General features: G+C 39.4%; 3 protein-coding genes across 3 annotated transcripts; 2 read left to right on the top strand and 1 right to left on the bottom strand.

Annotated features, from left to right (window-relative positions):
- Positions 1-2,026: 2,026 nt before the first annotated feature.
- LOC107573933 (platelet glycoprotein Ib alpha chain) lies at positions 2,027-9,467 on the top strand. The gene is made up of 3 exons (XM_016260395.1): positions 2,027-2,276; positions 2,966-3,253; positions 7,495-9,467. The coding sequence occupies exons 2-3, from the start codon at positions 2,974-2,976 to the stop codon at positions 9,285-9,287; spliced, it is 2,073 nt and encodes a 690-aa protein (XP_016115881.1). The 5' UTR covers positions 2,027-2,276; positions 2,966-2,973; the 3' UTR covers positions 9,288-9,467.
- A 1,770-nt stretch (positions 9,468-11,237) lies between these two features.
- psmb6 (proteasome 20S subunit beta 6) lies at positions 11,238-12,970 on the bottom strand. The gene is made up of 5 exons (XM_016260392.1): positions 12,871-12,970; positions 12,657-12,788; positions 12,453-12,582; positions 12,229-12,373; positions 11,238-11,452 (listed from the first exon to the last, which is right to left on the bottom strand). The coding sequence occupies exons 1-5, from the start codon at positions 12,927-12,929 to the stop codon at positions 11,325-11,327; spliced, it is 594 nt and encodes a 197-aa protein (XP_016115878.1). The 5' UTR covers positions 12,930-12,970; the 3' UTR covers positions 11,238-11,324.
- A 678-nt stretch (positions 12,971-13,648) lies between these two features.
- LOC107573932 (trafficking protein particle complex subunit 1-like) lies at positions 13,649-14,180 on the top strand. Its single transcript, XM_016260393.1, has 2 exons — positions 13,649-13,830; positions 13,913-14,180. The coding sequence occupies exons 1-2, from the start codon at positions 13,666-13,668 to the stop codon at positions 14,039-14,041; spliced, it is 294 nt and encodes a 97-aa protein (XP_016115879.1). The 5' UTR covers positions 13,649-13,665; the 3' UTR covers positions 14,042-14,180.
- The last annotated feature ends 823 nt before the right edge of the window (positions 14,181-15,003 follow it).

The raw sequence follows: 15,003 nt of genomic DNA on the forward strand, positions 1-15,003 counted from the left end.
CACTGGAGATTCCCACTGGAAGATCTCTCTATAAGAGTCTCACTGGGGAATTTATCTAGAGATTCTTAAAAAGATTCCCACCAGAGATTCCTACTGGAGATTCTTAAGAAGAGTCTCACCGGAGATTCCCATTGGAAGATCTCTCTGAAGAGTCTCACTGGAGAATTTTAGAATTTTTCGTTAAGAGTCTGATTGGAGATTCCCACTGGAGAGTCTCACCTGAAATTTCCATTGGAGATTCCCACTACACCACTACATACAGACAAGCCACTTGAATGTTCAGAGACACACGGGAGGCTGTTCTTGTGTTCGGCGTCGTCGTGGTAACTGCGTCGCAGGTGGCCGGAGTTATTACGGCGAGATATGACATCACTCAACTAGCACAGGAGCTTTTCTGACCGTGACCTTTTACACTTCTGGACAATCGGCTGATTGTGTTTTGATGATGATGTCTTTTATTTACACTCGCAGACTATTTCCTGCCGTAATATGACGTTTATTTAGTTTAATTTGCTTTCTTCAGTTTGGTTATGATTTCATTGAGTAATGTGTGTTTGTGCAGTCATGTATGTGTGTGAGGAATCCGCTGAGTTCATTTGCACAAACACACACATGCACTGTTCACTCTGTATGTGTGTGTGTGTGTGTGTGTGTTTTGTTTGAGGTTGACATTGACATGGTTTTCTACATTATGAACCTCAAGTGTCTCACTGGACACAAGCTGCCGCTTCTGTTTGTTTTATTCTGGGTTTTGAGTTATCTTTGAGTTTTAAAAATGGTTAAAAATTGCAAAATGTCAATAAAGGACAATGTATAAAAACGACAGTGTGTCTGGTGTTCTGAAGTCTGTACGTCTTAAATATCCAGATGTTTCTGAAAGAGTCTCTTGTGCTCACCAAGGCTGCATTTATTTGATCAAAAATACAGTAAAAATTGTGAAATAATATTACAATTTAAAAATATCTGTTTTCTATGTGAGTATCTGTTCAAATGTAATTTATTGCTGTGACCAAAGCTGTATTTTCAGCATCATTCCTCCAGTCTTCAGTGTTAGTTTTTTTAACAGCATTTATTTTAAATAGAAATCTTTTGTAACATTATAAATATCTTTATTGTAACTTTCGATCAATTGAATGTTGACAGAAGCTCACATCTGTATCTCTTATATATCTGCAGATTCTAATTATTTTGTTGTTTTATCATTGTTTGCTGAAGATGGGTATTTTAACGATAAAGGTAAAACAGATCACAATATGACAAAGGCTTTAAAATGCTATTGAACAAGCAACAACATCACTTCACAAGAAGATTGACAGCATTCATGTTTCGTTCAGAACATGTAGAGACATTGACATGGTTTTCTACATTATGAACCTCAAGTGTCTCACTGGACACAAGCTGCCGCTTCTGTTTGTTTTATTCTGGGTTTTGAGTTATCTTTGAGTTTTAAAAATGGTTAAAAATTGCAAAATGTCAATAAAGGACAATGTATAAAAACGACAGTGTGTCTGGTGTTCTGAAGTCTGTACGTCTTAAATATCCAGATGTTTCTGAAAGAGTCTCTTGTGCTCACCAAGGCTGCATTTATTTGATCAAAAATACAGTAAAAATTGTGAAATAATATTACAATTTAAAAATATCTGTTTTCTATGTGAGTATCTGTTCAAATGTAATTTATTGCTGTGACCAAAGCTGTATTTTCAGCATCATTCCTCCAGTCTTCAGTGTTAGTTTTTTTAACAGCATTTATTTTAAATAGAAATCTTTTGTAACATTATAAATATCTTTATTGTAACTTTCGATCAATTGAATGTTGACAGAAGCTCACATCTGTATCTCTTATATATCTGCAGATTCTAATTATTTTGTTGTTTTATCATTGTTTGCTGAAGATGGGTATTTTAACGATAAAGGTAAAACAGATCACAATATGACAAAGGCTTTAAAATGCTATTGAACAAGCAACAACATCACTTCACAAGAAGATTGACAGCATTCATGTTTCGTTCAGAACATGTAGAGATCCGGTTCAGTACTCGGATATATTGTTTAACTGCTATAGAGTTCAGTTGTTGCAGAAATGACCGTCTTCCAGGAAACTTGTTTTTGTACCCAAGAAAAGCTCATTGTGGGAATTGATGAATATATGCTCATATATGGAGAGCTTGTGGTTGGTGTTTGACTCTGAGGAAGAGAGATAGAGCTGTGAATCCAGAGCCCAGAGGAAACAGGCTTCATACAGACTCTTGCAGCTCCGCAGACACCAGCGCTCAGAGGTACTCATCATTTGCTCTTTACAGTCTCCTCGTGTCATTTTTGAAGGTGAAATGTCATGTTTGTGTGGTGTAATGAAGACGATCTCTATTCAAAACAGTACTGTCACTAGTCATATATTTTACTACGACAGCTATTTGTTATTATAGATCATGCATAATAAAATATCTAAAGAAATGTTCATTATATTTTGCGTAAAGAACATGAAGCCTACCATTGAGATCGTTTTGTGTTGTAGCATTAATTTCACGACAAGATCTCACTGTCACGATGCATACTTAAAATTATACATTATTTTAAGAGTTTGGGGTCGGTAAGATTTCTAAATGTTTCTGAAAGGAGTCTCTTTTTCTCACCGAGGCTGCATTTATTTAATTAAAAATACAGTAAAAATTGTGAAATATTAGACTTTCAAACAGATGTTTTCTCTGTGAATCTCTGTTAAACTGTAATGTATTTCTGTGATGTGCAGCTGTATTTTCAGCATCATTCCTCCAGTCTTCAGTGTCACATGATCTTCAGAAATCAGTATAATATGCCGATTTGCTGCTTAAGAAACATTTTTGATTATTTTTGTGGAAAGCGTGATACATTTTATTTTTCAGGATGCACAGATGAATAGAAAGTTCAAAAGAGCAGCATTACATTACATTTTAAGACAACTTGTGATAATGTCTTAATTTTCCGGCAGCCTTCATCATGCCACGCTTCATCAGCACCCTGGTCTTCCTCATGATACGGTGCTTCATCGTCACGAGCAGCAGCTGTCAGAGCGACAGGAACCAGGACCATCGGCCCCGCGTCAGCTGCGTGAGTCAGGGACTGACGGCTGTTCCCGCCGGCATCGACGCAGACACGCAGGTCCTGGTTCTCACTGGAAACCAGTTCACGTCTCTGTCCTGGTCCATGTATTCTGGATTCTCAGAGCTGCACGAGCTGGATCTGAGCCACAATCACATCAGCACACTGGAGCCGCCAGGTAAACAGAAGCACATCAGTCATTTTACTCTAACTGTGAAATGAATGCAAAATGCAAAAATATAAATGCTAAATTAAACTGGCAGTCTAGGAAAGGTCACGCACACAATTCCATTTACACTGATGGAGCCAAAGTGGAACGGGTGAGACGCTTTAAGTTCTTTGGTGTCCATATCTCTGAGGGTCTTTCCTGGACCCTCAACACCTCCACACTCATCAAAAAGGCACAACAGCACCTTTGCTTCCTTAGCACCTGTTGAATGTACAGCAACTGCACTGTCTCCGATCAGAAAGCCCTCCAGCGGGTGCTGAAAACTGCCCAATACATCACTGGTGTTCAGCTTCCCTCCATCAAAGACATTCATCACGGGCCTCATTTATAACATTTTTGATCACAGATTTGATCTTAGAGTTAGGTTAGGCACGCTAAAAAACACGGCAACGTTCATATTTATAAAAACGGTCTTTGACGTGGAAAAGTACTTACCGTCACGCAGGGGCGTAGCCATCATTTCAGAACTGAGGGGGACAGAAATGTTATATAGATATATATAACATTACAATATAACATTTCTGTAATCTATATAACCAACCAGTCAACAGTTTTTGAACAGTAAGATTTTTAATGTTTTATAAAGAATTATCTTCTGCTCACCGAGCCTGCATTTATTTGATTCAAAATACAGCAAAAGCAGTAATGTTGTGAAATATTTTTACTATTTAAAATAACTGCTTTCTATTTGAATATATTTTTAATGTATTTCTGTGATGTGCAGCTGTATTTTCAGCATCATTCCTCCAGTCTTCAGTGTCACATGATCTTCAGAAATCAGTATAATATGCTGATCTGCTGCTCGAGAAACATTTCTGATTATTATTATTATTATTATCAATATTTAAAACAGTTGATTCTTTGATGAATAGAGAGATCCAAAGATCAGCATTTATGTGAAATAAAAAGCTTTTGTAACATTATACACTGTATCATTCAGAAGCTTGGAGTCAGGATAAGTTTTATTTCTTTTGGAAAATAAATTATAGAAATGAACACTTTTATTTAGCAAGGATGTTTTAAATTGATCACAAGTGATGATAAAGACATTTATAATGTTACAAACAATTTCTATTTCAGATAAATGCTGTTCTTCTGAACTTTCTGTTCATCAAAGAAACCTGAAAAAAATTCTACTCGGCTGTTTTCAACATCATAATAATAATAATACATGTTTTTGAGCAGCTAATCAGAATATCAGAACGAGTTCTGAAGGATCGTGTGACTGGAGTAATGATGCTAAAGATTTAGCTTTGAAATCACAATAAATTACATTTTAAAATACGTTCAAGTAGAAAATACTTATTTTAAATAGCCTAGCAAAAATATTTGAAAATGTTGCTGTTTTGCTTTGGATCAAATAAATGCAGGATTGGTGAACAGAAGAGACTTCTTTAAAAAACACAAAACATCTTACTGTTCAAAAACTTTTGACTGGTAGTGTGTAGGCAACTTTAATTTTTCTCTCATTTCTAGCTTTTAATTGGCTTAGAAATCAAATAACTGCTGGACAATAACCAATAATAATGATTTGTTTATATACTACAAACACTTTTTATCACATAAGGCAGAATAGTTTCTATACTGTAATAAATGCTGTCAGCTAGCACTGCATTGTTCATATACTTTATTTATTACCTGGAGATGACTTGACAAACACAAATAAACCATATATTGTCGCAATAGTATGTTTAATTCTAGTAAATGTTAATAGTAAATAGTAAATGTTTAATTTCTGTGAAAACAACTGTTTTCATACAGCGATAGCTGGACGCTTTTGCCCATATTAGGGATTTCCTCGTACGACTTTCTGCGCGAGAGCGCCTCCGGCTTCGAGTATGAATGAAACATACACTGCATGAGTGTTTAACGCTCCGCAACGTTCATCTCGCCTTATTCTGGGTCCGAATAAAACATCAGATCATGCACAGACTATCCTGTCTCTTTGAATTTAAATATATATTTATTCACATCGGCTCTTGAAAACCTCTATGGGTTAAAAAGTGCGGGGGATGAATTTACGTGATATTAAAAGTGCGGGGGACGAATTTACGTGATATATTAGGGATTTCCTCGTACGACTTTCTGCGGAGAGCGCCTCCGGCTTCGAGTATGAATGAAACACACACTACACGAGTGTTTAGCGCTCCGCGATGTTCATCTCGCCTTATTCTGGGTCCGAATAAAACATCAGATCATGCACAGACTATCCTGTCTCTTTGAATTTAAATATATATTTATTCACATCGGTAATGATTTGTTTATATACTACAAACACTTTTTTTATCACGTAAGGCAGAATAGTTTCTATACTGTAATAAATGCTGTCAGCTAGCACTGCATTGTTCATATACTTTATTTATTACCTGGAGAGGACTTGACAAACACAAATAAACCATATATTGTCGCAATCGTATGTTTAATGTCTTCATGTTTCCAAACGTTTCTGTTTTCTGTGAAAACAACTGTTTTCATACAGCGATAGCTGGACGCTTTTGTCCACATTAGGGATTTCCTCGTACGACTTTCTGCGGAGAGCGCCTCCGGCTTCGAGTATGAATGAAACACACACTACACGAGTGTTTAGCGCTCCGCGATGTTCATCTCGCCTTATTCTGGGTCCGAATAAAACATCAGATCATGCACAGACTATCCTGTCTCTTTGAATTTAAATCTATATTTATTCACATCGGCTCTTGAAAACCTCTATACGAACACACTTGCCCCACGAAAAAGTGTGGGGGACGAATTTACGTGATATTAAAAGTGGGGCGTAATCTACGCCCCTGCCGTCACGTCAGGGTCTGAACAGACGAACGCACTCCTCCTTGTGGCAAAGTCAGAGTACTGCAGCTATTTGAACATCTAAACTGCAATAATAATAAAAGCACCGAATTCATCATAAACAACAAAGACACAGTGTAAGAGATTAATTTTGCAGTGTAGTCATATTTTTTATTAACGGGAGTTTTTGCGAGATTAAACTGACCTTTTTAGTATCCTAATGTTGAGAGTTCTTTACTCGCTTTCTGTACACGGCTTATTTTACAAGAGAACTTGCAGGTTTTTTCAGACCATAAGTGTGCAATAATTTATTTTATTATGATATGAAACGTCCAATTTTTCTTTCAATAATGTTTTTTAAAGTTTTGCAAGAATTTCGTGATACTAAACGTTTTATTAGTTGTCATAGCAAGTGATTTTAAAAGTAGGACGGCTCACTTTTTATAAGATGACTGAAAATTTTACTTGAATTCGTAGTTTATTCTTACTTTTGGAAACCTAATTGTTTTATAATTACTATTAATAGTATTATAATTATTATTTCTGTTGTTTCTAGTAGTAGTCATTTTGATAATAGTCAATAGAAAAAAATATAACCACACACACACATTTGTCCACAGAATAATTACACATTATTAAATAAAAAGCGTCCCGCACGAACCTCTACCTCCGCCAGCAGGACCTCAGTTTCAGACTTGGTAAAGTTTTTTTTTTCACGAAGCTTTGTGCTCGTCATTCTCAAGCATAGAAAGTCGGATATTGGCGTGTGCTCCTTTATATACTAATGATATTAATTAGGGGTGTTTACAAGGCGGAGATCTGACACCTCTGGAAGAGAGGCGTACGCACGTGTTTTTGTGCGCACGTTCTTTTTCTCTGAATCGCACTTAAGCACTTTTGAGAAATTATCTTGGAACAAATTTAGGACGGTTTATACGTAACATTTTATAAATGAGGCCCCACAAATGCTGCCTAAAGAGAGTGAGAAGCATTATCAAAGCCTCCTCTCACCCCAGCCATGACTCTTTACTCCTCTCCCGTTTGGGAGACGTTATAGGAGTCTTTGAGTCGCACCAGCAGACTCAGGAACAGTTTCTTTCCTTCAGCTGTTAGCCTGCTGAACTCTAAACCCTGGCGCTAAACAATAAAGCTCACTTTGACCACCTATACTAATGCTATTAAAAAAAACACATACACTGTACAATAACTTGTCTCTACTGCACATTAACAATGTTTTTTTCCCTTCTCTTTTCCATTTTGCACATTCCTTGCATTTTTACCTCACATGCTTATGGTTGTAGATTTAGTTAAGCCTTTGTGTGCAGACATGAATTAAAAGGCAAAAACTTTCATTCTGATGTGATGAGAGTCTCAGATTCTCTGTTGTCTCTGTGTGTTTCTTTCAGGTCCAGTGCTGGAGAAGCTGAGCGTCTTGCGTTTGTCTGGTAACAGGTTAACTGGTTTGGGAGGACTGATGTTCCGCTGCGCTCCCAGTCTGATGGAGATCTACTTGGACAGGAACCAGATCCGTTCCCTTCACGACAGCACCTTCAGCGAGCTGCCGCGTCTGGAGGTCATTAACCTGTCTGAGAACAAGCTTCCCGCGCTGCCTCCGCGCCTCCTGGAGCGCGTCTCCTCCGGCGGCCTAAAGACGTTCGACTTGGAGAATAACAGCGTCTCGCTGATGCCCGATGGGTTCTTCTCATCCAAACCCGAGCTGCCTTACGTTTACCTGACCCACAATCCCTGGCTCTGCAGCTGCGCGGTTGGTTACCTCCACAGCTACCTGAACGACCAGGAACACAACGTCTACATGCACGACGGACCGAACGACATCGTTCCTGCTGCCGACTCCGTGGTGTGTTCGGGACCACCTCACCTGCTCAAACGGCCCATCATTGAACTGGAGGAGAATGACTTCTGTCCACCAGATCCAATGGATCCTGCACTCCCTCATCCCAGAGGGGACCAAGATGCCAAACCCTCTCGTATTCTTTCAGATCTCGAACTCCCTCATGTTCTTCCAACAAACTCAGTAAAACCAATTTCCCCCACTCAAACGGCAACTGCTCCATACAACACCGCCACAGGCGCCCACCTGCCCGATTCCACCAAATCCTGGACCTCTGTTGAAAGGTATTGGGTCACTGAGACCTGGACCAAAATCTGGTATGAATTCTGGACAGAGTATTTTATCTCGACTCCAACGACCAGTCCGTATCTTCCCACTCGAGACGCCCTAGAACCAAACACCTGGAAAACAGTCACGTTCCAACCCACATCAAACCCTGTGCCGCCAACCACTGGTCCAATTATTGCCGAATCCCAAAGTCAGGATACTGGCCGACCTGAACCACACACTTTCAGGGCAACGATTGCATTCAACACCACCTTTGGACCAATTATTGACCAACCCCAACATCAAAGTACGGCCCAACCAGAACTGCACACGATTATGGTCCAAACTGAACCCCCAACCGCCAGACGGGTCACTCCCCAAGCAGAACCGCCAGCCAGCATTGATCCGCACTGGGCAGATGCTCAGGGAGCGTATGGACGGCTGCTGCCGTGGTGCTGGTGGCTATTTGCCGGCTTTGTGTTTCTGTGTGTACTTTCTGCTCTCACTTCCTGTTTCCTGTTCCTTTGGCTTCTCAGAAACTACCTCGTGCTCTACCGGCGGCTCAAGCGTCACGTCTTGGCTCGCTCGAACAGTGGGGTCGCCCTGCGGGCTTACAGACGCACCGAAAACATGCACGGATTGGAGAATGCGGGCGAGAGTGTGAGCTTTTTACCCCTCGAACAGATCAAAGACGTTCAAGCTGTGTTCCGGAGCGTCCTCTTCATCTCCAGGGATGAGCAACAGCAGACGAGAGAGACTAAAGGGGACGTTTCTTCCAAAATAGAACTGGTGGGAGATAAGGAACGAGCGCCGAAGGCGAGCGGGGAAGTGTTCAGGAAGACGCTGTACAGAGTGATTAGCCGAGAAGAGGAAGCAGACGTATGGACAGAGGAAGAGGAGCACTGGGCCCCGAGCGGAGCGGGGATGAATGCACGCTACAGCCTGATCCTGAGGGAGGAGAGAGGGCATCAGAGAGAGATGCACTGGGTGGTTGGGGAGTGGGAGATTGGAGCTGGGGGCGTGGCCTGTGAGAGATCCTGCTCTCTGATTGGCCAGCCCTCCGCAGTCGCTCTAGAGTAAACTGCTGGTGGACGTAATTTGATCTCTTCCAACATTTCTGAACTTTCCAGTATTGCTAGTTGGTTCTAAGCCAATGAAATAAAATGTTCTTCTCAGCTACAAACAATGGAATGCTTGCACTTTATTCCGTCCACTTTAGACATTCTATATGTAGTAACTTTGTGACTACACATCAACTAACTCTCATTACAGTATTAGTAGACTGTTAGGTTAGAATTAGCAGAATAAGATTACATGTACTTGACATAGTAATGACAATAGCAACAATAGCAGCAATGAACATACAACGTTATTTAGAGCTATAGTTAGTAGAACGGTCTAAAGCAGACCATTAAAACAAAGTGTTACCCATGGAAATGATTACCTTATTTACATATACATTTATTCACTCACCAGACATGACTTACAAAACACTTAGTCCAGTTCAAACGTTTAACAGCTTCAAACCATTGACGAATAGATAAAATTGTGAAAGTAGATAAAGATAGGTTCGATTTTTGTAAAACTAAACATGTTATTCGTAATCTCACCTGAGCTAGTAGGTGTATATTAATCATATTCAGATATCTCTGAAAGTCTCATTATGCTTCTAGATTTTTTTTTCTACATTCCGTTATTACATTAAAAATGGTCAAACTTTAATACCGTTTTTAGGACATCTTTGGGCCGATTCCCAATTTCATATTGAGGTCTGGAACATTTTATATCATTCTGAGTCACCTTTGAAAATGTCAAACCTCATCTTTCTCAAAGTCGTTACATTAATGTCTATAGTGCTTTATTCAATACGGATCGCTTCAAAGCATCTTTACAGTAATAAAAAGGAAAATAATTATAAAATTAATGAAACGTTTCCCATTCCTCTAGCAGATAGTCCTGCTCCAAACGCACAACTGTAAGAGCAGAAGCTCTTCATTTCATTAAAACCGTGGGATTTTCAATCGTTCAATAAAGCAGCCAGACACCGAACAGGTCGACTGAAGTCTTGTTTATTAGAACTTCGTGTGGCAAATTATGTAGTAACTTTGTGACTACACATCAACTAACTCTCATTACAGTATTAGTAGACTGTTAGGTTAGAATTAGCAGAATAAGATTACATGTACTTGACTTATAGTAATGACCATAGCAACAATGAACAATAGCAGCAATGAACATACAACGTTATTTAGAGCTATAGTTAGTAGAACGGTCTAAAGCAGACCATTAAAACAAAGTGTTACCCATGGAAATGATTACCTTATTTACATATACATTTATTCACTCACCAGACATGACTTACAAAAGACTTAGTCCAGTTCAAACGTTTAACAGCTTCAAACCATTGCCGAATAGATAAAATTGTGAAAGTAGATAAAGATAGGTTTGATTTTTGTAAAACCTTACAAATAAACATTTGTTATTCGTAATCTCACCTGAGCTAGTAGGTGTATATTAATCATATTCAGATATCTCTGAAAGTCTCATTATGCTTCAAGATTTTTTTTCTACATTCCATTATTACATTAAAAACATTATATAATTCTGAGTCACCTTTGAAAATGTCAAAAGTCATCTTTCTCAATAAAGTCATTACATTAATGTCTACAGTGCTTTATTCAATATAGATCGCTTCAAAGCATCTTTACAGTAATAAGGAAAATAATTATAAAATTAAGGAGTTGTGAGACTAATTAAATTTCAGCTGTACAGAAGACAACCGTCGTTATTCAGATCAATTCAACCCATTTAACATTCTTAAAAACATTGCTGAATTGGTTCCATTCCACTCAAATCAAAAGGTGATGTAATTGTGTAACACACAGACTTGCAATATTACGAATGAAACGTTTCCCATTCCTCTAGCAGATAGTCCTGCTCCAAACGCACAACTGTAAGAGCAGAAGCTCTTCATTTCATCAAAACCGTGGGATTTTCAATCGTTCAATAAAGCAGCCAGACACCGAACAGGTCGACTGAAGTCTTGTTTATTAGAACTTCGTGTGGCAAACATCTAGAGAAACACTGTTAGGTTCTGATGAAGGACAGATCAGAGATTCAGACGGTGGAGAACTTGGGCAACTGGTTCCCGAGGATGACCTGCCTCTCCACACCCTGCTCCGAGACGACCGCCAGTCTGACCACTCCACCGCTGGAGCCGTCTCTCTCCATGGCCAGAGTCAGCGCTGCGCACACACACACCGCTGAGATGAATACACACACACACACACACACACATCTCGACTGCAAACACTGCTTCGTGAAGCTCTAAACCCAATCAATGATTCAAAGCATGCATCAAACTGTTAAAACAAAGCTTCTGTGAACCCATAAACCAGTGTCTATATGTTTTTTTTTGGCTGATCTTAGATTTTCTTAGACAGTTTTACACATTTCTAGATATTATAAATGATGCATTTATATAATAACATCTCGACTGCAAACACTGCTTCGTGAAGCTCTAAACCCAATCAATGATTCAAAGCATGCATCAAACTGTTAAAACAAAGCTTCTGTGAACCCATAAACCAGTGTCTATATATATTTTTTTGGCTGATCTTAGATCAGTTTTACACATTTCTAGATATTATAAATGATGCATTTATATAATAAAAGAATTATATTAGTTAATAGTCACTGATTAACCAAAACCCCCATTAATCAAATCAAAAAGTCCTGAAAATTAATAAAAGATCACATATTATATAGAAACTTCATATTTAATAGGATCAAATGATGGATTACACTTCCAATGAAACATTGGCAATTGGTTTGTAAATGCATGTTTGAGCTGAGTTTATTGCATTTACATCATTTTGACCAGTGTGTGGCGCCTCCAAGTCAAAGTTTTGAAAAGCTTTAAAGTTACAATTTAGAGAAAAAAATTCAGAATTGTGAGATGTTGCAAAGCAAGTGGTTCAGAGTTTGAAAAGCTTTGTTTGAGTGTGTGTGTGTGTCTGACCTTCTGCAGTGAATTTGAGACACTCCTCTTTGCTCATTCCAGCTCTGTAGTTTGAATCCACGTATCCGTAGATGTAGCTGCTGCCGGATCCTCCCACCGACACCGGCTGCCTGGTCATCATCCCTCCGACCGGCACCGTGTACACCTGGACACACACACCGAGACACAGGTGAGCCGCATGTCTCCATCAGTGACTCAGACTCGTGCTGCTGCTGAAGCCGTACCTGTCCTCCTCTGCGTGGGTCCCAGCCGGCCACGATGATCCCGGCCATCAGCTCCTCCCTGTACCTGTAGCACATCTCCCGGAACAGACTGGCCGCCGTCTGCACCAGAGGAGCCTCGTCCAGCTCGATGCTGAAAGAGAGACAGAAGACGAGAGTCAGAGCTGGAGAGACGTCTCGTGGCAGGAGCCGTGTGCGCCGCTGTACCTGTGGAAGCCCAGCTGGTAGGTGACGGCGTCAGCGATGGCCTGCGTGTCCGCCGCCGAGCCGGAGCGGCAGCAGAAGATGCGCTCGTGGATGGGAGTGAGTTTATCCGTCACGCGGTTGGCGATGTAAGCGCTGCACAGATCACATCACACAGTTAGACAGAGCAGAAGCACCAGCTAAACTGACAGAAGCGGTCTCTCTCTCTCTCTCTCACCCGGTGGTGGTGCGAGAGTCAGCGCCGATCACCACTCCTCCCTCAAACTCCACCGCCATGATGCTGGTCTGAACAACACAATCACCACACAATCAGTCTCCCCTCAGACACTTCACCTTTATATCTCGGATTAGGCGTCTAAAAATGTGGAAAAGCTGTGAACTGTAAGCTCAGGATTCTGAGAAAAAGAGTCCATTTCAAAATGTTGAGATATAAACATTTAGCTGCTAGAAAAACAGAAAAAAATAAATAAAAATGAGGCAGAATTGTTAGATAAAAAGTCACATTTTTAGAAAAAAATAAAAAAATAAAGACCAAGACGTGAGATAAAATGTAGGAATTTTGAGGAGTCCAAAATGTGCAAATATAAAAATATAAACTTGCAGTTGAGGGAAAAAAATAAAGTCAATTCAAAGTCCAAAATTGGAAATGCACTCAAATAAATGTAAAAGCAACAACAACAAAAACAATTGTTAGATAAAAAAAAGTCACATAAAAATTTTTTTTGCAATTTTGAGAACAAAGTATGAATTGAGATAAAAGCATCAATCTTTTAGAAAAAGTCAACTGTGGCATAAAAAGACGCACTTTTGCGAGAAAAATAAAAAAAGGTAATAACTGCGAGATTAAAGAAAGTATGAACTGTGAGACAAAGTTGCAGCATAAAAATAAACCGAATTAAAACAGCTAGTCCAGGCGCGAGAGCAACAGGCTTCGAGGGTTACTTCTGCTCTTCAGCTCATAATTAGCAGAGAGTGTGTGTGTGTGTGTGTGTGTGTGTGTGTGTGAGTGTGTATGTTCTCCTTGACTGAATGCTTCAGGAAAGATGGTTTTCTGACGTTCCAGACCAGCCGTTACAAGCTGCATTATTATGAAACTCCAACAGGAATCAAACTGGTGATGAACACAGACCTCGGCGTGCCGAACTGCAGAGACACACTGCAGCAGATCTACAGCACTGTAAGACACACACACACACACACACACACACACACATACATAACTCTCTGTCTTTACTCTGGTAACTGTCTCTCATTTGCAGCTGTATGTGGAGTACATCGTGAAGAACCCGCTGTGTGTGCTGGGCGAGTCTCTCCAGAGCGATCTGTTCAACAGTAAACTGGACTCTTTCATCAGAGCGCTACCGTTCTTCAGCGTCCGCGCCGCCTGATCACAATAAAACATCAGCTTATATTTATACTCAGCGTCTGCTTCCTCTAACACAGCTCTTTTGTTAAATATCACTTTTCATTATTTGATGACTTTGACTCACAAAATTAATTAAAAAAAATGATTCCTTTTTTACTTAATGAGTAGTTTTTTGTGTGTTCTTGGAACGTGATGGTAAAGATTTCAGCAAGTTTCATTTTTAATTTGCCACTCACCTTCTTGTTTATTGCTGTTTATAAAGCTTTTGGAGATTTGGTGCAGAGTAATGTTCAAATTTGCATTTATGTGATGTTTCATCTGATCAAAAAAATTATAAAAAGGTGAATTGACTTGTTTTTGAAAACAATGGTTTTGAAAAATACTTATGGAGATTATATATATATTTGTTGTGCTGTTATGAGCACAACAGTTGTTAAGTAATAAGCCTTTAGAACAACATTAAGGTGAGGAGTGACTAGTTCACACAGTTCTAATAAATGGCGATGGGTTAAATAAACTCAATAAGCAGACAGACTACAGTCAAGCGCAGACCAGTATTGAAGTGCAGAGGAAATAAGCAGCAGTCATATTTAAAGCAGTTTAAATTAATATTGAGTACTGATTGATGTTCACTTGGATTTTTTCCCCATCGAGGGGAAATAACTTAATACTCTGTCATTTATAGTCGTATGGTAAAATGTATATTTTTAATTGTGTAACGTTACATTCAAAATAACTACAAAATGTCATGCCTTTGATAAACAGAGAGAACAACAGAATGCACTGCTTTAGCGAGTCTCGGTCTCCTCGAGCATCTTCCTGGCGCATGCCACAAACATCAACCACAGCGAATACTCGTCTTTTAAAAGGCTTCATTTAGATTATTTGATGTTAAATGCATCATATAAGTCACTTTGGAATAAATCACAGTAGGCCTATGTATCATGATAAAAAAAGCGACTTTACAGTCTGGAAATACTTTAG

Source organism: Sinocyclocheilus grahami, unplaced genomic scaffold (genome assembly GCF_001515645.1).
Source record: "Sinocyclocheilus grahami isolate Dianchi unplaced genomic scaffold, SAMN03320097.WGS_v1.1 scaffold2071.1, whole genome shotgun sequence".
Classification (NCBI taxonomy): domain Eukaryota; kingdom Metazoa; phylum Chordata; class Actinopteri; order Cypriniformes; family Cyprinidae; genus Sinocyclocheilus; species Sinocyclocheilus grahami.